The sequence below is a fragment of the Cnephaeus nilssonii genome (assembly GCF_951640355.1).
Source record: "Cnephaeus nilssonii genome assembly, chromosome: 4".
Lineage (NCBI taxonomy): Eukaryota > Metazoa > Chordata > Mammalia > Chiroptera > Vespertilionidae > Cnephaeus > Cnephaeus nilssonii.
Window position 1 is genome coordinate 29,988,362 of NC_137075.1, and position 25,443 is coordinate 30,013,804.

General features: G+C 31.8%; 1 protein-coding gene across 5 annotated transcripts in view; it reads left to right on the plus strand.

Moving 5' to 3' along the window:
• The window catches only part of NOVA1 (NOVA alternative splicing regulator 1), a 149,524-nt gene that overhangs the window by 99,468 nt on the left and 24,613 nt on the right, over positions 1 to 25,443 (plus strand). For all 5 annotated transcript variants that reach the window (XM_079768553.1, XM_079768554.1, XM_079768557.1 and 2 more), the window contains 2 exons: positions 14,123 to 14,289; positions 24,244 to 24,315. In XM_079768553.1, coding sequence (XP_079624679.1) covers positions 14,123 to 14,289; positions 24,244 to 24,315 — 239 coding nt within the window. The remainder of the gene's footprint in view (positions 1 to 14,122; positions 14,290 to 24,243; positions 24,316 to 25,443) is intronic.

Genomic DNA, 25,443 nt, shown 5'->3' on the forward strand with positions numbered 1-25,443 from the left:
CACAGACACAGTATATTGATTGACCTCTCTTTCATAGGTCTTATTCAGAAATAAGACTTTTTGTAAAGCATTCAGACAAATTTACTTTTAGAGTCAAATTTGTGTTGTGCTTATTTATATGTCTGTGATATTTCAGCTTGATAGTATACTGTACCTTCTTAAAACATGCAGATGTCTATAATCTTGACTTAACAGTAGGAACATACTAGGAATAGTTTTACTCTATATAAAGTTATTTTACTATTGCAATAATAAATTACATTTATTTTATTTTCAGAATGATTTGATTACAGGTATTTATAAAATAATAGTTCCTTTAGGCCTATCATTGAGTAAATATTTTCATGGCCCGTCAGAGATATCCTATATTAGTACTTTCTTCTTCATCTATTAAATAGAGTAAAACTCTTAAAATCATATATTTTAGAATTACTAATAAATATGGTGCCTATCAATATTTTAAAACTTTTATTTTATTTTAATGTAATCTAGTAGAATTTGGTCAAATAATTTAATTGATAAAGACATTTATTTGCTCTCTTAACAGTGTTTAGTTACTGGCATTCAAAGATGACAAACATAAATGCCATGCTTTTATATGTAGCAGTATTGCAGGAAAGCCTTAATTTCTGGTCAGGATTTGATATCTTATCATTAAAACAATTAAATTTAAATAGGAAGTTTCTGCTGTACTCCTTGGCCAGTGTAGGGAATTGATTTATTTTATTTATTTTTTCCTCTGGGAAAACTCTTTGTAAAATTATTCTATGGAATCAGGTGTACCTTAGAAGGAATAGTCAGAATTGGATAGGAAGCATTAAGCTGAGCTCCTATCCCTGTGTGTTTCTGAAAGGATGGATAAAAAATAACATAATCTTTTGTAATATAATATATGGTGGATATATTTATTCATTAGTAGATTTCAGTAGGAAATAATATGTGGCAATGATCCTTAGTAAATAGAAAATAGTCTAATAATGGTTCTTGCTTTACCTGGTGTCATAGATAATTCACCTGTTTAATACTTCTCTCTATGAATTTTCTTTCTTTTGGCATTTACAAAGATTTCAATATAATCTACCTAGATAAATAATATCTTACTATGATGTGGCTCAACCAAAGCCATACTTTTAATTCATTAAGTTAATAATTATTTATTAATGTTCTGCTAAATATTGGACTGGGGATACAGCCATGAACAAAGCAGTCAAGGTTTCTGCCCCCTTGGGCCCTTTCTTCTCGTAGGGGGTAAAGGCCTAAGTGAGAGCAAGCTTGGCAGGTCCCAGGAACTAAAAAAGACTCAATTCCCTGGAGTGCAGAAAAAGAGATGGAGAGTAATATGAGATGAGGACTGACAACTAACCAGAGGCCAAATCATGATGGGTTTTGAAAGCAAGAGTAAAGGATTTGGATTTATTTATTTATATTTTTTTCAGTCTTTTTAAGAAATCTTTATTATTGAAAGTATTATATACAACCCCCCATTTTTCCTCATTGACCCCTTCTAGCCTGCACCTGTCCCCTGCCCCAGGCCTTCACCACACTATTATCTATGTCCATCCATGGGTTATACATATATGCATACAAGTTCTTTGGTTGATCTCTTCCCACCCACTCACCCCTGCCTTTCCTCTGAGATTCAACAATCTGTTCCATGCTTTTTTTCATAGGTGAGACTAAAAGGAACATTATAAAAGAAGTTTTGGATATGGAGCATATGTTGAAACTGAGGTAACAGAGGGTACAGTGAAAGAGGTTTAGGAAAGTGTACAGAGGGCACAGAGAAGGATAGGGGAATTGGGCCAGATTCAGGGACATAGGCTATGAGCCTATAATGATGGCTGAAGAGCTTTAGACTTCTGCTGGTAACTTAGCCATATAGGAATATGAGGAATGGTGGTCTCATAGGAAGATGGGCAGTTAAAGTTATAGTCCAGCTTACTGTTTTAAAGATATGATACCACTGACATTTCTTTTCTACTTCTTAAAATGATGTGGTGGTCTTCAAGGGGAGGAGCAAGGGTAGTGAGAAACTGAGGTGTTGTGGTGGCCACTGGTAAGGGGAACAGCTGACTCAAATGAACTAAATAAATGATACAGACTCAAGGACTTAATCACAGTGTCAGGTTAATGAATAAGGGCAGGAGGCCAGAAATTAGGGAAAGGACAGAAAACCAAAGACCCAGCAGTGCTTTCCAAAAGAAAGGAGGCCAGAGAATGACAGAGAGCCATCTGTCCTCACATGGATCAGAGGCCAGGGGGTGACCAGGAGTCCAAGGATCTGTCTTCAAGTGGATCAGAAGTCAAGAGGACTGTCCAGAGGGTCAGGAGGTTTAAGCCCATGCATTCCTATGATAGTGCATTCCTATGATAGTGCATGAATGTATCTGGCAGGGAATCACTCTTGTTACATCCAGGTAACATCTAGCCTGGGATAAGAATTGACAGGTTTTATTCATAGCATTATAATAATTCAGAATAATAGACAAAGATAAGAGAGAGTCTTATGTGAAACAAGAATTGGAATTATACAAAATTATTATAGAAAACCAGGTTAGCCATTTTCTGAGACATATATTTTAAAACTAAGGATATAATAGTTAAGTCAGTTAAATTTAATATGTAATATAACAGGTTGAGTTATAGTCAAACTTCTGTTAGATGTAGTATCTATTTTCTTATCTCACCTTTAGCTCCTGTAACTGTGATATATTCTGATGTTTTCATATTATAAGTCTTTAATACTCCATGTTGGAAAAACAAAATGATAAGATACTCCATTGTCTGTTTACATGAGAGAATACTCTAATAATTTTTAAGCAAGGGAGTTGAAGAACTTTGAGGAACTGCTCAGCCTCACTTTCAGCCCACAAGTCACATTTTTCTCTGAATATATTATGGTGTGCTGACATTATTTAAAAATATGTTGCTGATGGTTCTCAGCACCATAGTTACAGCAAAACTATATAATGCAGAGGGAGAATATAGATTAGCAGGGTGTATTAGTGGTAAGTTTGTATTTTCTTTTTTGATAAAATATTGCCATTTTTTCCATTGTGAAAAAGGACTTTTATGGAACCCACAGCTCATATCACACTTAGTAGTAAAACACTGAAAGCTTTTCTGCTATGATCAAGATCAAGACAAGGATGCCTGCTTTCACCACTGTCATTCAGTCATTATTCGTAGTTCTAATCAGAATAATTGAACATGGTATATTCTTAAAAGATATCCAAATTGAAAAGAAAGAAGTAAAAATATTTTGCATATGTTATATTTTGCAGATGACATGACCCCATGTCATATAGAGCCCCAAAGTTGTGGTGCATTTACACCATGGAATACAGTAAAGAAAAATGATCTATTACCTTTTGAGACAGCATAGAGGGACCTGGAGAGTATTATGCTAAGTGAAATAAATGAGAAAAAAATAATTATCACTTGATCTCACTTATATGTGGAATCTAAAGAACAAAATAGATCCAGAGGCATAGAAATGTGAAACAAACTGGAAATCTTAGAGGAGAGGCAGTGGAGGGTGGGTGGTTGGGAAGAGATCAACCAAAGAACTTATGTGCATATATGCATAACCCATGGACACAGACAATAGGGTGGTGAAGGCCTGGATTGGGTGGGTGTAAGCTAAAAGGGGTCAATGGAGGAAAAAGGGGGACATCTGTAATACTTAAAAAATAAACTTTTTTCGCCAAAACCGGTTTGGCTCAGTGGATAGAGCGTCGGCCTGCGGACTGGAGGGTCCTGGGTTTGATTCCGGTCAAGGGCATGTACCTTGGTTGCGGGCACATCCCCAGTTGGGGGTGTGCAGGAGGCAGCTGATCTATGTTTCTCTCTCATTGATGTTTCTAGCTCTCTATCCCTCTCCCTTCCTCTCTGTAAAAAATCAATAAAATATATTAAAAAAAAAAAAAGCAAGCCATGCTACTAAAAACTGGTATTTAAAAAAAATAAAAATAAACTTTTAAAAAATGGTTTGAATGTCAAATTGTATAATTTACCACAATTTTAAAACATTTTGGCATTTTATGTAATCTCAGCACACATATTTTAATAAAACTTTTTAAGTTTATTCTTTTGAAAATTTATCCTTTTTCAAATCTTTACAAACTTATTTTCCCATATTCCTTCCCCCAGCAAGTAAATGGGTCAAACTGTTCATGCTTCCTCAGCATTTATTTAATATTGTGTGTGTGATCAACAGTATGACATTTGTTATCATTCACTGACTTGAATAATTTACTCCTTCTTAAAATCCATGCAGATGTGGGCCTTGCCTTCATATTGGATGTATGGACACAGCATAATATGATTATTTTTAATAACCATATTTTTAATGAAATTATGGAATAATGTCACTGATTAAACTTGGCTAGTCCATTAATGTATATTAGAACTCAAAGGTGATAACTTGTGTTATATGTTAGGAATGGGGCTATCAGCAGAGATGTTCATCTTCTTGCTCTTAGCTTATAACAGCAGCACTCCCCAGATTTGTTACCAAGCTGCCTGTCTAGTAATATGTTATTTCCTTATGAATGACTTTGATTAGCTATGCATACCACCACTTGTCACACTTCTGAGTTTCTGAGCTTAACTTGATATCATGTTTGTTGCACATTGTTTTTTCAACTTCCAAGCATGGTTCCTAAAATTCTGCAAGTGAATTCCTATTACATAAGAGATAGCTACAAAAATTCCCAGTGCTACCTGGCCAGTGTGGCTCAGTAGTTGAGCACTGACCAATGAACCATAAGGTCATGGTTTGATTCCCGGTCAGACACATGCTCAGGTTGAGAGCTGAATCCCCAGTAAGAGGCATGCAGAAGGCAGCCAATCATTGACACTCTTTCATCATTGATGTTTCTCTCTCCTTTAAATATATTTTTTAAAAATTCCAAGTGCCATTTTTCTTAATGCAGATATTCAGAGTACAAATCTGTGTCAAAAATGTTGGCAGTGATTGGGAATAGACGCAAAGTCAGGAAGTCTCTTTTAAATATACATAGGAAAATGTAATTACATTTTTAATAAAATTTAGTCATGGTAATTTTACATTGACCAAACTAGGATTGTAGGAATTCCTGAATTTAGCATCAACCTGTGCTAAGGATGAATGAACAACTTGTCATCATCATAACTGTTGGCAGGACCTTTTGCATTACCTCATAATTTAAAAACTGGAAATGAATTACAATATACATGAGAGCATACTTGTTACTTAGACTTTTCAGATATGTCTGCTTTCATACCTCAGGCTTCTTCAGACGGTAGAGTCTCCTAGGCTCCTGGCTATTTTAAAGGAAATAAGTATGTCATTTGCATTCAGGGGACAGAGAGTGAGTCCCCTTCTCACAGAGTTAGTGAGAAGTTGGACATCTACTCTTGATTGCCATTCATTTTCTCACTTTTAGTTCTTTGGAAAATATGAGTACTTAAAAATTATTTATTTTTATTTAAGTACAGTTTATATACAATGTTATATTAATTTCAGTTGTATATTATAGAATTCAATAGTTATGTATGTTAAAATGTGATGACCACACTAAGCATAGTAATCATCTGTGCACACTCATCACAGTATTATTGACTATATTCCCCTTCACCTTTCAAACCCACTCCCAAAAATATGAGTACTTTTAAATTTATCTGAAAAGTGTATTTTGGCTTGATTATGTGTAATTTAATGTTAAAGCATGCTTTACAAATAGAGAATTGTCTTCACTATATTGGCTCAGGACTAAAGCATATTATAATGGCCCTTTGCAAATTTCTACAGTTTAGAAGTAGACACATGATTGTGTTGAGATATAATCACCTAGAGAACAAAAGCATTTATTATTTTATATTATGAGCTGTCAATTCCTATGATTTCCTTTTTTTAAAAATCTCTAATTGAAATAGCATATTTTTCCCTTAGCAATAATGGTAGGTAGGGTAGGAAGAGGCATTATCAAATGTGAATAACTGTGCAATTTTATAAAAGCTGCAGTTACAAACTGAACATACTTTTTGCGGCCATTTCCTAAGTGCTTTAGTTGATCTGAAAACTTATTCTAAAAATTTGCTAGTAGCCTAAAATTAACTAATGCACACAGTTATTAACTATCTCCTTTGGTGGTCTGTTCTCTGCAAAGAAGGTTCAATTTATTTTATGTTAACTTTGGAATAAATCTGTTAAGTGAGGTTTATTATACAACTCAGTGCATTTTTTAAAAAATTATCAAACTTGGTGAAAATTATTTTGTTATCATTAAGCTGAAACATATGTGCCTTTCTGAAATGGATATAATTTGGTAGCTGACCTAACATTACATTTTCAGAAGGTATGTGCTGTAGTGGAAAGAACCTGGTATTTGACAAAACTTTCTTTCTTCATTTTTTAGTTATGTGTCCTGACCGACTGCTTTTACTTCCTTACCTATAAATTGGAGATAATATTTATCTGCCATGGTTATTATAGCCATTAAATTACATATTATTGCTTATATATTATACTAATTACATTGATATATTAAGTATGTGTACATAACATATTTTCACAAATCATAAAATGTATATTTAAGGAAGTATAATCACTGTTTAAAGCACTCATCTTAGAATAATGTTATGAGATGTTATAAAATTGCTTAAACTTTCAAGATTTTCCCTATTAGTATAAAGACATGGTAAGAAACCAAGTCAAAGGAAAAGATGTATGGTTGTGAACTTCAGAAGATACCTTTGAATTGGCTTTATTTTTGAAATTGGTAACATATATATTTTCCCCTGAAAGAATGTAATACTGTATTCCTATACCTAGCAAATGATTAAATATCTGTAAGCGGGGCTTTTGCTGATGTATTTACCTTTAATTGAGATTTTTTCTGATGAAATGACAGCAATAAATATAACCTAAGAAATGCATGTAAATCATCTTATTTATAAAAGCATTAATAAGAATGAATGTTTCTCATGTATAGATTATTACAGGTGATACATTTTAAAGAAATGATAACATCTGTTGAAAGGTAATATATTAAAATAAAGATACGTTTTTTGGTATTAGAATCTTTCAAAATTTTTAGTGTTAAATTTATCATTGTTATTGTGAAGCTCATCTTTTAAAATAACATACTTTGTTCTGTGTAACCATAAATTTGTAATACATGTTATTAATAATGATGATACTCCGTACTTTTTTTTCTTTTTTTAATATTTTTATTGATTTTTAGAGAGAGGAATGGAGTGGGAGAGAGAGAGAAACATCGATGTGAGAGAGAAACATTGATCTGCTGCCTCCTGTAGGAACCTTACCTGGGATGAAGCCCACAACCAGGGCATGTGCCCTGTCAGGGAATCAAACTAGCAGCCTTTTGGTACATGGGATGACGCCTAACCAACTGAGCCACAACTGGCCAGGGTGATACTCTGTACTTTTAATCATTAATCTAAAGGAAAGTCAATTAACTGATGCTTTTGCTTTTGTTAAGCCACAAAGACATGCAAGTAATTAAGTTACCATGATTATAGATTGAGAAGAGTGAAATACTAATGCAAGTTGCTTTATTCATTTAAAAATTATACTCTCTATCTTATTTTTTTAAATAAAAATGCCTACATACAGTTTAAACTTTAAGAGACCATTAAAGGAATATTTTACCTATTGACACTGACCTCAAATTCAGAAGAAAAGAAGCCAAAATAGATTTTGAAAAGGTCGAGCTTTTGCTATAGTTGTCACTAGGAACCTATTTATACTGGTAGTGTTTATGCTTTTAACAGCCTTGCTTAGCTGATTATCAAGCAGATTATCAATTGAGAATAAGAAGCAGCAAAGTAAAAGTAAAGAGAGGAGCTGCTAGAATCAGATATACCAACAAACAACAGGGATAAGTAGCAGTAAGGGAAAGAATATGGAAATTGATAGAGCACATATTAATCACAGAGTATCATTGGTATTAGGATAAATAGACATATATACCCCAAAAAATTTTGAGGTTACCACTTATTACTGCTCAGAAATATATAGTTGAGCCCAAGTATTTTGAAAATGTTAAATGTGTTTGAAAATATGTAACAAAATGGGAGATATTTCTTAAAATGATAGAAACTAACTTATGTTGAAAGAAAGAAACTCTATTCATTCAGAATATTAACTATCCTGAATTAGCAATTTCTCAGTGCTAAAATAAGCCATAGGTATGAGTTTACAGGGCTGTTGAGGACAGGAAATTGTGGGTATCTCTCATTCATAGAGTCACCAGGAGTCTGAGCTGACTTAATGGCACATAATATATACACACAAGTAGCTGTTATCCTACTATAAAATTGTACCATACGTCATGTTTTGTTTTGAATCTCATATTTTTCCTATTGCATTATTAAATGGCACTCTCAGTTCTTTTTGATGCCAAAGATATTGTCTGTAGGTTGTCATAGAATTATTAATATTCTATATTTTTGTATTAATTTTTCATTTTGAAATGTTTCATTGTCACTCATCTAACCAAAGTTCTTACTTGGTTGACACTAATATTACCTAAAGATTTATATATTTTCATTCTTAACTCAGTGTCTAGCATAAGACACTAAGTTGTATTCTCAGTAATATATATTTATGTATTCTTTTACATCTAAAAAAGTTCACTAATTTTCATGATAGCTGATAATTGGGATAAAATGGATCAATTCATTAGTGTATGCCCATTATTCTATACTAGATTCATTGAAATAGGTCTCAGTATCTAAAAAGTTTTAGAATATAGTTGAGATTACAGCAAAAACATTACTTTTTCCCTAGCTTTATTTTTTTAGGTAGATTACATTTTTAGAGTTGATCTAGTTATTTTTCTACCCTGAGAAGAAAATAAAACTCTTGAATTATTCATTATTTCTCCTGTTATTTTTTTTTCCATTAAGTACTCTTTTTATGGACATGATAATTTATAACTTATTATAGTCTTTGAAATCATTAACCAAGTTATATCTCATTTTTACATACAGGGTGGGGCAAAAGTAGTTTTACAGTTGTGAGTATGTGAAACAAAGTTTATTCATGTATTATTATCTACTAGAGGCCAAGTGCACGAATTGAGTAAAATGAAGACCAGGAGAGTGTAGTATCTTGAAAATCAAGTGAAATGTTTTTAAAACAGAATGGTCATCTGTATCAAATGTTGCTGAAGAGTCAGACAACATAAAAACATGAAAATTAGATTTACCCAGTAGAACTGTGATGAATGGTTTCAGTGATGTGGTAGGGCAAAAGCCATATTGGAGTAGATTCAAGAAAAAAGGAATGGGTTGTGAGGTAGTAGGAAAAAAACATGATATTATGAGAGATAAGGAAATTGGTCTGTAGTTGGTGGGAGGAGTATGAAGTCAAGGAGGGCTTTAAAATGTTTTTCTTTTATTATGAAAACTAGAGGCCCGGTGCATGAAATTTGGGGATAGGGTGTGTCCCTCAGCCCAGCCTGCACCCTCTCCAATCTGAGACCCCTCGAGGGATGTCCGACTGCCCATTTAGGCCCGATCCCACCAGCAGGATCAGGCCTAAACAGGCAGTCGGACATCCCTCTCACAATCCAGGACTGCTGGCTCCCAACCACTCGCCTGCCTGCCTGCCTGATTGCCCCTAACTGCTTCTGCCTGCCAACCTGATCACCCCGTAACCACTCCCCTGCCAGCCTGATCAATGCCTAACTGCTCCCCTGCTGGCCTGATTGCCCCTAACTGCTCCCCTGCCGGCCTGGTCATCCCTAACTGCCCTCCCGTGCAGGCCTGGTTGCCCCCAACTGCCCTCCTGGTCCCCCCTAACTTCCCTCCCCTGCAGGCCTGGTCCCCTCCCCAACTGCCCTCCCCTGCAAGCCTGGTCACCCCCAACTGCCCTCCCCTGCTGGCCTGGTCACACCTAACTGCCCTCCCCTTCAGGCCTGGTCACCCCTATCTGTCCTCCCATGTAGGCCTGATCACCCCCAACTGCCCTCCTGTTCACCTCTAACTTCCCTCCACTGTAGGCCTGGGTCCCCCACAACTGCCCTCCCCTACAGGCCTGGTCCCCCCCAACTGCCCTCCCCTGTAGGCCTGGGTCCCCTCCAACTGCCCTCCCCTGCAGGCCTAGTCCCCCCCACCTGCCCTCCCCTGCTGGCCATCTTGTGGTGGCCATCTTGTGTCCACATGGGGGAGGCCATCTTATGTGTTGGAGTGATGGTCAATTTGCATATTACCTTTTTATTATATAGGATTGTAAAAATACATAAGAGAATAAATAATACAATGAACCCTTTATATACTTCTTATATAGCAACAGTATCAAGATTTGGGCTTATCTACTTCATTTTCTGATTTTTGTTGTTGTTAGAGAAATATTTGAAGCAAATCCCGTCATTTAACCTGTACATACTTCAGTTTGCATCTTTAGAAAACAAAAAGAGCCCTAGCTCTGTTTGGCTCAGTGGATATAGCATCTGCCTGCGGACTGAAGGGTCCCAGGTTCGATTTTGGTTAAGGGCACCTGCTCTGGTTGTGGGCTCAATCCCCAGTGGGGGGCGTGCAGGTGGCAGCTGATCAATGATTCTCTCTCATCAATGATGTTTCTATCTCTCTTCCTCTCCTTTCCTCTCTGAAATCAATAAGAATATATTTTAAAAAGAAAATTAAAAGAAAGATGGTGCTTATTAAAATTTACAGTATTTCTTTGATACTATCTAATACGTAGTTCTAATCAGGTTGCCACAATTATGTTTGCTTCCTCATGGTGACATTAAATTTACTGTTTTCAGTATTATTTGTAAACTGAAATATAGTGTAAATATTCGGTTAGATTTAAGTTCAGCTACTTGGGGAAATAGTTTTTAGTAGGTGCCCTGGGCTTTATATTATATCACATCAAGAGGCCTATGTTTGGTTTTTACACTCTAGTTATGCTAATATTGATCAGTGAAGTCAGATGGTGACTGCCTAATTTTTCCATTGAGAATTTCCCATTCACCTTTCATGTTATCATTTTTATGATCTTTTTCTAAATCAGTTATTTTATTTGGTTGGTCAAAGGGTAATGTTCTAATTCTGTCTTAAGGAGAAGGAGTCTTTAAAAATTGAAGAAATTATAACATTTTCCTGCTGATGAGAATGATGTAATAGAAAAGAAAAATTATGACATAAGAAAGAGCTCTAATACCTAAAGAAACAGAGGGCTGGGTAGATAAGAACAAATGGGTTCCACTGCACAGATGAGTAGGACCAGGAACAGTTTAGGTAACTTGTCCTAGGCTACGGTAGCACAAAGTGAATATATTTTATTAAATTTCTATCTAAAATTTGCTATGGAATCGGTTTGATAATTGTGCCTAATTTTAGAAACATCTATTTTCATTTGAAATGAAAGATGATATTTCATGTGAAATCAAAACTTAAAGCCATTTCAAACTTCATTACCTAATTCGACATTGCCCCTACTTGTTAGAGTTTTTCTAATCTTCCTTAAAACTGCAATTTTAAATTAATGGCGTCATATACACCTATATCTTTACATTATAAAAAATGTGGGCAATACTTTTATGTAACTATTTTTCAGCTTTTATTAGCTAGTCTATTGCAAAGAGAAGCAAATGCTACTGTTAAATAAAATGATAAATAACTGGCAGTTTAGTTTAGACACTAATGGATCCTAAAAGCCTTTAAAATGACAAAAAACAGCAACTTTTATGATTTATAGGCTCATTTTTGTTACACAGTTTGGTCATATACCTGACAGTCTTCCCTCTTTGTGACTTTTTCCTAAAAATTATAGTTTTGTGTTATCTGAGTGAAAAGGCCATTAGAGTTCAGGAGAAGAATATGACAGCATCTCTTCTGAGGATTGTAGCAATTCCCATTGGAGATGTACAATCTCCTTTTTCCACTTTTTTGACATAGTTCTAATAGTAGTGGTATAATTTAATACTCAAAGAATATGTACTGCAACTTTGAAACTATAAACTCTTCAAATTGTCTCATATGTGCTATGTGAACTTTAAGCAATCATATTTCTTTATGACGCAGTGATTTCCATTTACTACCTGTTAGCTATACAATTAGAAGCGTATTGAGGTTACTGTTGTCTAATATGTTGTGCATTCTGTTAAATTAGAATTTTAAAGCAATGTGGATTGTATAATCTCTTTAGTTATATAGTGCCATTTTTTATTTTTTTTAAAAAATCCCTATTGAGGTTGCACTGATTTCCTTTCCTATTTTGGCATACCCAGCACTCTAGTTGTCTCCAAAAGCAGGAATGTAATCTGAGCTGTGGGTTGTTTTGTTTGCCAACTTAGAAGAAACACTTTGCATGAGCTCCATTGATCAGTTCTCATCCTTTCTAGACATTTATTGAACAATTAATACAACCTTGTAAAGACTCCCTAGAGTATTTCTATAAACTAGATCATTTTACCCAAGAGCCACAGAGATACATCAAGACAGAAAAGGATGAAAAAAGCTGTTTTGGAGAAATAGAAAATATTAAGCCTTCAAACTCACATTATGGAAAGATTCTCTCCATCCTTATAAATGAAAGATATGCTTGCTCTCTGTTGAAATATTTTGTTCAACTTAGGAAGCTTAACTTTTCATAGATATGAATCATCATTGTTTAAATCATGAAAATTTAATTGAGGTGTATTCATATCATAATACTTTTATTTCTGCCCCTAATTTTGTGATCAAAGTCTTTTTTTTTTAAAGAAAAGCTGATAATTTTTTTAATATTCTTTTAAAACTTAGTAGAAAATGGTGTATGTGGCTATTGGTCCTTAAAACAATATAAACTCCCCATGATTTCATCAATATTTGTGATTTCGCAACTTTGCCATTCACAGTGTACTTTAAAAATACTTTACAGAGTGGCTTAGAATTTTGAAATTAGCACCAAAAGGAAACGTAGTAGGTAGGTATTAGAAGTTTTTATATTAGTTAAAAAACAAATATTTTTGTTTTAAAATACCATTCTTTTATTTTTTGATAACTGTTTAATAAAGGATTATTTATTTCTGACATGTAAGTTTATGTGTTGTGTTGGGATGCTGAAAATATTACAGTTTAAGACCAGTTTGCTGCAGTGAAGCTAAGATTAGTCTAAAAAACTAATCATTGATTTTTTTTATTGCCTTAAGGTTTATCTGTAAAGTATAAAATGGATTATAGGACTTGTGTATTAGACCCAACCAATTTTGTTTTAGTAATATCTCACATCATATGTCTAAACTTTATTACTAGATGTAAAATAAATGCTATTAATTATCTTTGTCAATTATTCATTAATTTCAAATTTCATAAACTTATTAAATTGTGTTTTAACGGATATTACTTCATTATTAAAATTACATAATCAATAAAATCAGTGTGGTTTATTTATCCAATGAGTACTTATTGTACACCTAGTATTGTGGAAACTATAGCCCCAAACGAAACAGGCTCATTCACTGTTGTCAGGAGCTTGCCTTCTAGTGGTAAAGTAATAAAAGGTAAATATGTAAAATGTCAGGGGGTAGTGTTGCTACCTGTGATTGAAAGGAGAGCAGGGTAAGTGAATAAGGGGAATAGAAATTCTGAAATGTACCTTCTATTTAAGCTTTCCAAGATTCTCTCTATCCACTGATTTAAATGCTCTTTTTACTCTAGACCAGCTGTTTGTATCATCCATGTAGGTATTTCCATTGTTTTTCATATCATACTATCCTATAATTTCTGGATTAATGTTTGTTTTTGCCCTTAAGGGTATGCTTTTTGAAAGTTGCGTCCGTAAATCTTCTTTTGTGTGTCACCAGTTTGTAACGATAACTCCTGTTATAAGTGCTCGGATTTGTTAGGACAACAAATGAATGATACTCTCAGAACTGAGGCTATCTGGCTCTGCTGGAATCCAAGGGCCCTTTCTGAGATAATCCAAGGAAAGAATGAGTAAAAAATTGTAAAAAAAGAACATGGATTTATACATTCTGTTTGGTTCATTTGTAACATTACTAATTAATTTAGAGTTTTACATTTTGCCTTATTTTATTGGCATTACTATATCATCCTTTTTATAGCTTTTTTTGAAAAAATACAAAATAAGAAAGTTTTCTGAATATTAATCTTTTATTCACAGGTACTACTGAACGAGTGTGTTTGATCCAGGGAACAGTTGAAGCACTGAATGCAGTTCATGGATTCATTGCAGAAAAAATTCGAGAAATGCCTCAGAATGTTGCCAAGACAGAACCAGTCAGCATCCTACAACCCCAGACCACCGTTAACCCAGATCGCATCAAACAAGTGAGTGTTTAGTTGGGAAATCAAAGAGAACTACTCATAGCATAGTGTGAATTCCTTATAAAAGAAGCCTTGTAGTCTTACTCTATATTTTTTTTTCTAAACATACTTAAAATAACAGTTGTCATTTATTTATTTAAAAATGATTGTTCTCTTTCTTACATTGGTTAATTGATCTATTGATTGATTGAATTATTCATTTCAACACTGAGGAGCAATTATGTGACTCATTTCTGTTGTGTTGTGATTTATAGACACAAATTTGATAATTTACGGGAATTTAATCTATTTTAAATTATATTACTTTTAAGTAAAGTATAAAAATTTGAAACTATATCATCAAAATTTAAATACCATTTTGGTATTAGTCTTCAGTATACTTATTATATTATGCATATATATTCCTGTTTTGTTAATTTGTCATGTTCAACATTTTTTATCAACAAATATGTATAAGTATACCTTTGTGCCTAGCAAACAGTTACTTGTTACAACTCAGCTATTACATTCTGTATAACTTGTGTAATATATATAGAGAGAGTCATAAAGGGCCAATGTGAGTTTTTAATGTATGGGATTCTCTGTAACAAAATTTTTACTTGATAAAAGACAATGTGAGTTTTTAAGAGTGAGTAATGGCTGACATGATATAGGAGAAAAATAACTTATTTTTAATACTAAATAAGGTGGATTCTTCCCTGAAAACTCTTTTAAATTCAAAATTATTGGATACTTTATAATTATTGCTTTGGCATTTGCCCTTTTATATTAACTACTTAATTATTTATCATTCTATTAATAGAATATACCCTCAAAAGGAATGTATTTTTTATTACTTTACAGGATATTTAATTTACAGAATATTTATGTTCACTGTAATAAATTTGAAATGTAGCTCAAAATCTTATTAATTTCATGTTTCTGAATTGAAAAACAGTGTTATGAACCTATTAAATTTTTATCAATATATAGGTAAATATAAGGCTGACTAATCACATTCAAATGTAGAAAATATCAATTAGACAATATATTTTCAAATTATAGGAAAATATTTTGTTTTCTCTTAATTACTATGTTACAAAATATTTCCATGTTTAAATTACGAATAGGTAGTTGTTATTCCATATAAAATGATTAATTTGTTTTACTCTCTGTTAATGTCATAATGGTTAGATTTTGTTTGTATACCCTTCATACTTTTTCAAGGAAGTAACTTTTAATCTGTATATGGCAGAATTTAAATATTTTAAAGCTTCAAATATCAGATGATTATTTTATTCTTACAGCCATTTATAGTTTTAGAATTTTTATTTTATCTATGCTAGATAAATACAAAGAATATCTGTAATGCTTTGAAAGTGATACATTACTCTAGGTTCTAAACTATGATGTGAGTTAAAGACCCCTGGATTAAATTCACCTGGGACTAAGAATTTACAGAAGCACTAAAGTGAAGGGTTTGTTAACTTTCTACCTTAATCCAGCCTAGTCTTTCTTTTCTTTTGTAACTTATGTGAGAAGTTCAAACATTTATGGGTGTGATGAACATCTTGATTTTTTAAAAAGTAAAACATACAATGCAGTTGGAGTAGAACGACATCACTGGCAGTATATTCAAGACAATGATATGAATGGATTTTTATTATTTTAATATTAATAAGTCGCTAGTACAATCAAATAATTATCTCAGAATCATTATTAAAATTCCAATTTTCTCTATGGCCATATGACTTTTATTGGCTACCATATATCTAGTGCCTATATAGATTTATGAAAACCAAACTTTAAAAATGTTTGGTTTATTTTTATTTGCCTTTTTTTCATAATATTATTTAAATTCAAGATAAGTATTAAAAATAGAGATTGGTTTACTTTTGTGTATTTGCATTCACTGTAAGCCTTGTAGATACTCATGGAATTAATATTGTTGTCAGTTATTTAATATTTTATGTAATTAATAATGTATTAAATACAGTATCATTTTAAAAGATTTCTCAGTAGAGTACACTAAATCTAGTAGGGCAATATATTTCACACTTAAACACTTTTTTTGTAAGTGTAAAAATAAAATAATATACTTGAAAAATTTGGAAGATAGATCTTACATATTTTTAGATATCATAGATGAACAGTTTTTTATGCTCTAAGTTTAGGATTCTCTTAACTTTCTAGGTATCCTATTTTACCAATATCAGACTTTCTTTTGGATCATTCTCTAAATAGAATTCCAAGTATATAAATTTAAATGACCATGATTTTATTTCTGAAGACATTATGCTGATTATCCAGTATAGATTAATTTGTCTAATATAAATTATTTTCCCCTAGAATAAATAAAAACATATTTCATATAGTACATATATATATACATATATATATGACTTTAATACATAGAATCATAATATAATTTTCTTTAAAATGGCAGTTTTTTCTTTAGTGATTGATATAAGATTTACATTTACTTTGGTCTTCAGTCCTCAAATTAATAAAAAATAATGTTTTGAAGGATTGTTTTAAAATTTTCTTCTAGTTAATATTGTGCAAAGAGTAAAATTAAAGTTTTTAAAATGCTGGAGCTAGGAAATGTAACTTTTGGATAGATATGTATTTAATATTGAATATGAAATTATATATTTTAAAAAATGTTTGTTATTATGTGTCCATTGTTTTTGCTTGCTAAAAATAATTTATATGTAACCTATATATAAAATAATTTATATGTAATAGGAAGTCAGAGTTAATTTTAAACAATTAAAACTTGCCTTAAATGTTATACCATATATTATGGACTTTTAATAAAATGGTATGTTTTGAATTATGCAATCTAGATACAGTTGGTAACCAAAAAAATTTCATCTATCATCATATTCTGCCTAAATAAAACCTACTCTTATTGACTGAATCAATTCTCAAACCAGAATAGTTGTTTTAGGGAAGTAGTGCATAATGGTTTTATCACTCTTTCGTAGAGTAGAATGATGAAATCTAGCATGACAGCCTTACATCCAACTTCAGATACTAGATATTGTAAAATATTCAATTCTTAATTCTCAAATGTTTTTGTTTTCTATTTAAAACATATTTGTTTGCTAATACAGAGATAATTATAATATTTATTGAATAATCAAAATATTATATCCTCTGTTTTTAATCTTAATACCAGGAAACTATCATGAGGTACATAATGCCATTGTGCTTATTTTACAAGACAGCATACTAAGAAACAGATATGCAACAAGAGTTAATAAGCCAAAATTAAACATTAATTAGCATTAAACATATTATTTCTTATTTTTAGGACACACAATTAACTGAGACATTTAAAATTTTCAAATAATCTAGACTTTGCTTGCCTAGAAGCTCTGAACTCATTTCAGAGCACTTCCTAGCCCAGATTATTTTGTATATATATTCCCAATTTCTACCTTTTTATGTTTTGAGCTTTATACTTTTTATTTTCCCCCATAGGATTATTGAACTTTTCTTCTTCTTGTAAGTGCCTCAAATCCCCCTCTAAATATATTTTTTATACATAATGAGTCAATATAATGAACCCTCCCCCAAAATGTTAGAAACCACAAATCAGTATTATAGTTAGCATTTGTTAACTTCCTTTATCTATTATAGATTTTCAGCAATTTCTTTTCCTTTTGGCTCAAATATATTTTTAAGGAAAGCTACATTAAGTAAGAAGTGGTTATAGGCATATAAACAATTCTCTTATTTAAAAAAAATCAAATTAAGATGTCAGTAGTCTCATTTAGCCTAAATAATTTTACTTCCATCATGAAAAATTGATAAAAATTGCACATAACTTGTTTTTGAGAAATAAAAAATGCTTAAAGTAATTTATAAACATATAAAACTTTATTTATATACCAAAACTACAATATAAACAATGTGCCATAAAATTTTAGAAGAGTGTGAAAGAAATATGGGCTGGTGACGTTTGATATTGTAAAACAGGTGAAGACTTGAATTGAACCTTGAAGATTGTATAGGAATTGCCTAATTATAGAAAAAAGAAAAAAATTATTTTAGGCATGTGAAACAGTATGGGTTTAAGAAGAAAGGTACCATAATTGTTGAATAGTATGGAAACGATCTTGACAGAGGTGGAACATCAGTGTTGGAGTTTAGAGAAAATAACGTTAGATAGGTAAGATGGGATAATGGAGAGCCTTGCATGTCGGGCTAAGGCGCATTCTATAGGCTATGGACTCTTGCTAATATTTCCTAACAAGCCCTTTTAATTTCTCTGGAAGGTTATGAAAAAGAGGAGGTACCTCAGCATTTTTTTATCTTCTGTGCTAAAAATCCAGACAGAATATTGGGGTGCTTGTAGATACAGTTTGCGGGAGAAAAAGAGAAGTATGACAATTAGCTGAGTGTTCTACAATGTAGATCTTTAGTTTTGAAGGTCTGTAGGAAAATATTTTCTAAAACTTTTTTATTTAACATTCACAAATCCAGGTGATGTCAGGAAAAAGAAAGAAAGGAAAGAAGGAAGGGAGGGAGGGAGGAAGGAAGGAAGGAAGGAAGGAAGGAAGGAAGGAAGGAAGGAAGGAAGGAAGGAAGGAAGGAAGGAAGGAAGGAAGAAGGAAGGAAGGAAAGTTTTGTGGTCAAGAATAAGGGTCGGTAATAATGGAAATAGTGCTATATGTATGGTGCTTATTCTGTTTCTGAGCCCACCATTGTGTTGCACACTTTACACGTATTATCACATGTCATCCATCCTCACACAGATCCTATGAGAGAGGCACAGAGCCCATGCTTTACTTAAGGACACTGATGCTTAGAGGAATTGAGTGACTTATCCAAGGACATATAACTGGTTATTATCTTAACACTGGGCTTCATGGCCTCCAAGTTTGAGTAATGCTGGTGAAACAAAATCCAATAGATTTCTCTCTCATTGGGACTTTTCAAAGTCTTGAATAAACTCTAAGAAGAGAATCTCATTTAAAATAGAATGTCTTGTATCAAGGTGAAGTTAAGAGACTAAGCAATATTTTAAGAACAAAGTGAACATAATCTCACCTTTGGTTGTGAAAGTTGAGACAAATACATGAAGTTAAAAGATATTTCAAAGTCCATTTTGTAAGGCTTCAAGACTGATTTCTTCTCGTTTCAAAATGGTGCAGAAAGAATAAAAAATGGCTATATGTAGTTTTGAACCTAGCAGAATGGTGAAACCTGAAAGCAAACAAATGAATGTTAAGCACCTATTGGATATATATATGTCTCAGGAAAGTTGAATTGTAAATAATATGTTTTTTCTTGAAGTAGTCTTTGATAGAAGCATAGGTGAGAATCTAAAATTCAAAATATAGACCCTTGACTGCAATAGAGGAGCTAATTTCACTTGCATGTTCACAGTAGGAGAGAAAAAAGAAGCAAACAAATGAACTAAAGAAGCAGGTATCAAAAAAAGTAAGTGAGAGGCATTATGGTAAATGCACAGGATCTGGAGCAGGACTGCCAGAATTCAAGACTTGGCTTTTTAAAATTATCAGCTGGGTATTTTGGGGCAAGTTGTTTTGCTTCTCTGTACCTCAGTTTCTTTACTTATAACATGGGGATGTTAATATTAATTTATTTCATAAGGATATTGTGAATATAAACTGAGTAAAACTATACCTTATTCCTACTAGCTACTCTTTATAAATCATAATGACAAAAAGGAAATCAGTATTTTTTTCTGTCAGAAAATAAGGAGAGGAAGTATGAGGAAATATACTAAAAAGGATCAAATACACAGAGGAAAAAAATATTAGAATAAGTAACTTTTTAAATGGGAGATTATTGGAGATTTTAAAAGTTAGTTTCAGTCACATGGTGAGAGCAAAGTCATTATTTCCTAAAGGTAAAGAGGCTGGTTAGGTAAAAAGAAAAGTGGTATGAAGTGTGGAAACTGCTGATTTGAAATTTTGAATATACAAATGAGAGAAAAAGAAGTTAGATCAGAGAGACTCACATACCCCAGCTACTCAAGAGGGATTGGCTTGTGTCAAAGAATAAAAAGGAGTTTGAAAAGGCAGAGAAATTTGAGATGGGATTATAGAGGAAACACGATGACATTAGTGGTGGAAAGGTACAACTTTAGGGTGTTAAGACCTAGGCTGTGAAGAGTCTAAGTTGGAGTTCACAGTTTTATCTACAGTGAAAAGAATGCAAAGATGGGGAGGAAAGTGGTTTGGAAAACTGAAAAAGGTGTGATGAAGTCAATTGTGGTAGATGAGGAAGGTCATTCTGGTTTCTTTTAAGTAATGAAGAATACCAGTTGAAAGGAAGATGAAATACATGGGATTGAATGGTTCAGGAGAAGGACAAAATATAGAATAGCAATAATGAGGAAAGTAAGCTATGAAAGAAGAATATATTGTGAAAGATCTTTTGAAATTAGACAACACAAGTTTATATTAGGGCTAAGTAGTTCCAGATAGGTCAGGCATTGGAAGAAAGGGGAGAATACTTGTCAGAGGGAAAACCAAAGGTGATAATTACATATTTAAATATTATACCTATTATATTATAGAGCAGTATGCAGATTTATTTTACAAAACTTGAAAACAGGTTTGGGAAGGTGATTACTTAAGTAATGTTACTCAGTTAGCTAGTGATAAATTCCAAATTACAATTTAGATTTGTTGTCCATTGTTGTGCTCATTGTACCTCTGAATATCAGAAGATCTTGACAATCTATTACTGTAGATTTGCCTGAAGGTAAGCTTTATTTATTATAGAGTTTATATATAGTAATATTCTCTGGTCCAGCAAAACTGTCACTTGTTAACAAGAATACATTTTATAATTTGTAATTACTTTTCAGTTCTATTACCCAAAACCTAGTTATATCTATATGTAACTAAATGCCTATTGTTAAATCTTGAATTTTTAAAAACTATACTCTGAAGAATCCATTATTTTAAAATTATTAAACACTTCAAATTTTTCTGCAATAAGTAACTCAACCTTTAATGTTTAAAGTGAAATCCATAAGCAGCCATTCAATTCATGTAAACAAATATTCTTTCCACTTGAAAGGTAAAATTTTGATAAAAATGACTGTCCTTCATAATCACTACTTGATAAATTTTAAAAAAATAAATTTTAGAGGAGTATGTCCTTTGTAAATATTATTTATAAAAGATATTTTAATGTATTGTTACTACATGGATATTTAGTTACATCTTCATGATGTATATCAGAAATTTTACTAAATGATTTTTTAACTTGAAATCACTAAACTTGAAGTCTGTGTTATAGATGGGAGTAAACATTTTGTTTATAAAATATTAGGGAAACAAACATATTATGTATTTATATTATATACTGAAATATTTCTTTTGGATTTTTCTGTTCTATTTTTTGGAGTCATTGAGAAAAACTATCAAAGCTGTTTCATTAATTAATAGAACCTTTTAAATTAAAGGCATTTCTTTAATATGTTTATAACTTCCTCTTTATGAGAACAGTTGCAACTAGTATTTAAAAGATGAACTTAAATGTAGGCTTTCTGGGATCTATTGTTATAAGTTAATTTGTAAAGAGAGGATACTTTCTTTTAGTTTAACAGTAACTATAGGAATACTAGATAGCTGGAAAACTAATCACATGTTCATTTCATTACATGTTCATTATTTTAGAAAATATATTTAGAGACAATTTGCTGTAATTTTTTGACAATCTTATCCCTTGAAGCCCAAGCTTATATAATTTTTACCTGTTTACTTAAAATATGAACTCTAACTTATATTTAATAACCAAAATCTTTAATGAGTTTTTAAACGTTTAATATTATCCCAGAAGTTTAAAATTATTGTTTTTATATCTGTGGGAAAGAAACAGCATTAGAATTAGGGACAATATTGATGAATCTGAGTTGTGTTGATTATTAATATATGCCCACTGTTTCATATATATGCCAAGCAGAAAGATATTAAATAAATTGATAGATGGTAATATTAATGTGATTAAGAATTCTGAGCCACTTGATATTACTACTTTTTCCACGTAGTTCTTTGTAATATTTCAAGACCTTGTTGAGAATTCGTATCCCGTGCAAGGTAGATGTCATAGTGGGCCAGTGATACTTCAGGTGATTTTACCCTGATAGGATAGAGGAGCCCAGCACACATACCTGTACTTCTGTAGGTTAGTGAATTTAGATTCTAACCTATATTTGGAGAAACAGCCTCTAGATTTATTTTACATCTACTTAGCCTCCTTATATTTATAAGAGTACTACAAAATAGATTTTTAAATGTGCTAACTACTCACAGGAATTCTCTGCAATAAAAGTTATAACCGGAGATGAGAAAATAAAATCTTTACTGTTCAGTTCATAGTAGCATGAAGTCAATATCATATGTCCTATCATAGTATGCAAGGAAAAGAAAATATTAGGGAACATTTTAATGGTGGAAATTTAAAGTCTCTCTTGAGAAATGACAGGAATTTATTACAAAGAACAAAAGCAGAAAATGGATTTAAAGATTTGTCCTTCTTTTATGAGGTGTTACTTTTGAATGTAGCTCCTGTCCCCTTTTTAAATATGATTTAACAAAAACCTTGGTGTGACTCAACATTAATTCTAGTTTTTCTCCAAGTATCTGAGGTTTCAACTGAGGAAGAACTAGGAATCCCTTGAGGAGTGGACTATTTAAATAAAGCATGACCTAATGTTGCAAGCAATCTTACATTGTTTTTGGAGAACAGTGAGTTAAGCAGGAGCCTGTGAATTTCTTATCCTTTCTTTTATTCTTAACTGCTTTATTCTACCCAAATAGAACTTTTGAATTTAAACGCATGAACATGACTATATTAAGTAAATGCATCTACTTTTCCTGACACTGCTGAACCTTTAAAGTTATGCTTTTGCTCATATCTGAGTAATATTGATGAATATATATTAATATAAAACATAATGTTCATTAGAATTGTGTCTATACTGTAAAATTACCCCACTTCACCTATTCAGAAATATTATCTACTGAGGTTGCTACTTAAGAAAAAGAAAAAAGAAAAAAAATCTTAACATTTTATACTTTAAGTTTACTCTTTTACATAAGATTTTTAAATATTTTAATGAATTAATCAACAGATATATTATGCTCTCATAAAACATTTTTTATGTAGTATGTCTATTTGCTTGGAAGTGAAGTGAACAATAAATATGATTCCTAACATTTTTGTGCTTATTTTCAAGACAGGCTGATGATAGTATAATATATTATTCCCTTCACCCATATTAAATTTTCAGTGTTTAGCATAAATGATAAAATAATATTATGGCAGTTTGTTAAAATGCTATTAGTTACTTGTTTATTAATATGAAGTTAATGTTTACATTTTCAGACGAGCTCTAATTTATTAAAAGTTAATATTTTAGAAGATAATGTGATATTAAGAACTCAGAACTGCAAATTTAGTTGCTTTTAGTATGGATCCCTAAATTCATGTGGAATCAACTTGTTGGTGATGTTCAACACATTAAGTAGGTGGATACTTTTATGCCAAAGTAAACTTCATTTCACCACTTCTTCCAATCCCCGACTGTATTCATTGATAGGAAAATGACTCTTTCAGTTTTACTCATTGAATTTCTTGAATTTTTGTTTCACATCTCTTTTCCCCAAGAAAACAAAGGGAAAGAAAAGAGACTACTATTCATGAATATGGTCAGGATACCTTTAATACTCATGTGAATTTTTATCAGTCACCATCATGATTTCAAGTCATGAATTTATTTTTACATGCTTATTATGCATGCGTATTTACATGCATTGATTATTTAATTGATCTTAAATTTCATTAAATTTGAATTAATAGGAGAAAAATTTGTTCATAGGATTTTGTTCTCGTTATATTACATTTTATTTTATTTTGTTTTATTTGAATAATCAGTTTAAGGCTTATAAAGGTTGATTTGCTCCTAAACTGCTTTGTTCCCAGACATTGCCATCTTCCCCAACTACCACCAAGTCCTCTCCATCTGATCCCATGACCACCTCCAGAGCTAATCAGGTACAGTATCATCCTGTCATCTACACCATACCTTTCACGGGTGATTGCCTGCACACTGGAGAAAAAGATAATGGTGGGTTAAGGATGTATTCGTTCATTCACCACGATCAGATTCCAAATAACCTGGAAAAGAGGTTTTATTTCTGAAAATTTGTATGAATTTTTCACTTTAGATAACAAAAATATATTCAGGTGGTAGACTACTATAATTTTGGATTTTCCCCTTTAAATTATGATGGCTTTATAAAGAGCTCTGAGGGTTATTAATTGAGTTGGTGTTTCTGATCTCCCTTATTGTTTCTTCCTAGGATTCTTGGTATATAACTTAAGAATATCATATATGTACAAAATAAATGTTTTAATATGACTTATTGAGCAAAGGTATATCTTTAAAAGTGAATGCATTTTCATTTGCTTTTTATTTCAGACATTCTTTACTATGTAAATAATTTTAAACTTTGGATGAAAAGCATTTGTAGCAATCTAAAAGTAACTGAAAATTGGTATTTCTGATCATTTTAATGCTATTTAATGACTCAGGAAATGGTATTTTCTTAGAATTTAATACTAGCATTTTCTTTGGTGGAGTTGCAAACTGCAAAGTACAAATATATTTTATTAGTTTGATTTAATGATTGTTTGGTTCTGAATATTTGTAGGTCATTCTTCAAATGTGGTTAATTTTGGCAAATTTAAGGAAATCATCTAAAATATTTTATGTAATTCATTCATACTGTACTTTAACTTTACAATTGTGGAAAAATATATTTATTAAAATGATTAAACACATTTTCATTTTGTCTGAGTTGAGCTTCATTTAGGTGAGAAATGTTTTTTTCTTTAATACTTCCACTTTCTTACTAATACAAGACCTTATGGGATTAGTTAAATATTAAATAAAAGCTTATGTTTTAAATATATTTTTCACAGTTGACTAATAAATCATTAACTTTGAACTATATTTGCTAAATATATTAAGTGTGGCTTTTGCATATCATCTAATATAAGGCTATCATAATTATTTTGCTCACTATTGATTCTAATACTTTTGCAATCTTAGAAAAAAATTAAAATAATAACTGGAAGCAAAACTAACAGGATGTTAGGAGTTGATTTTTATTTTATGCA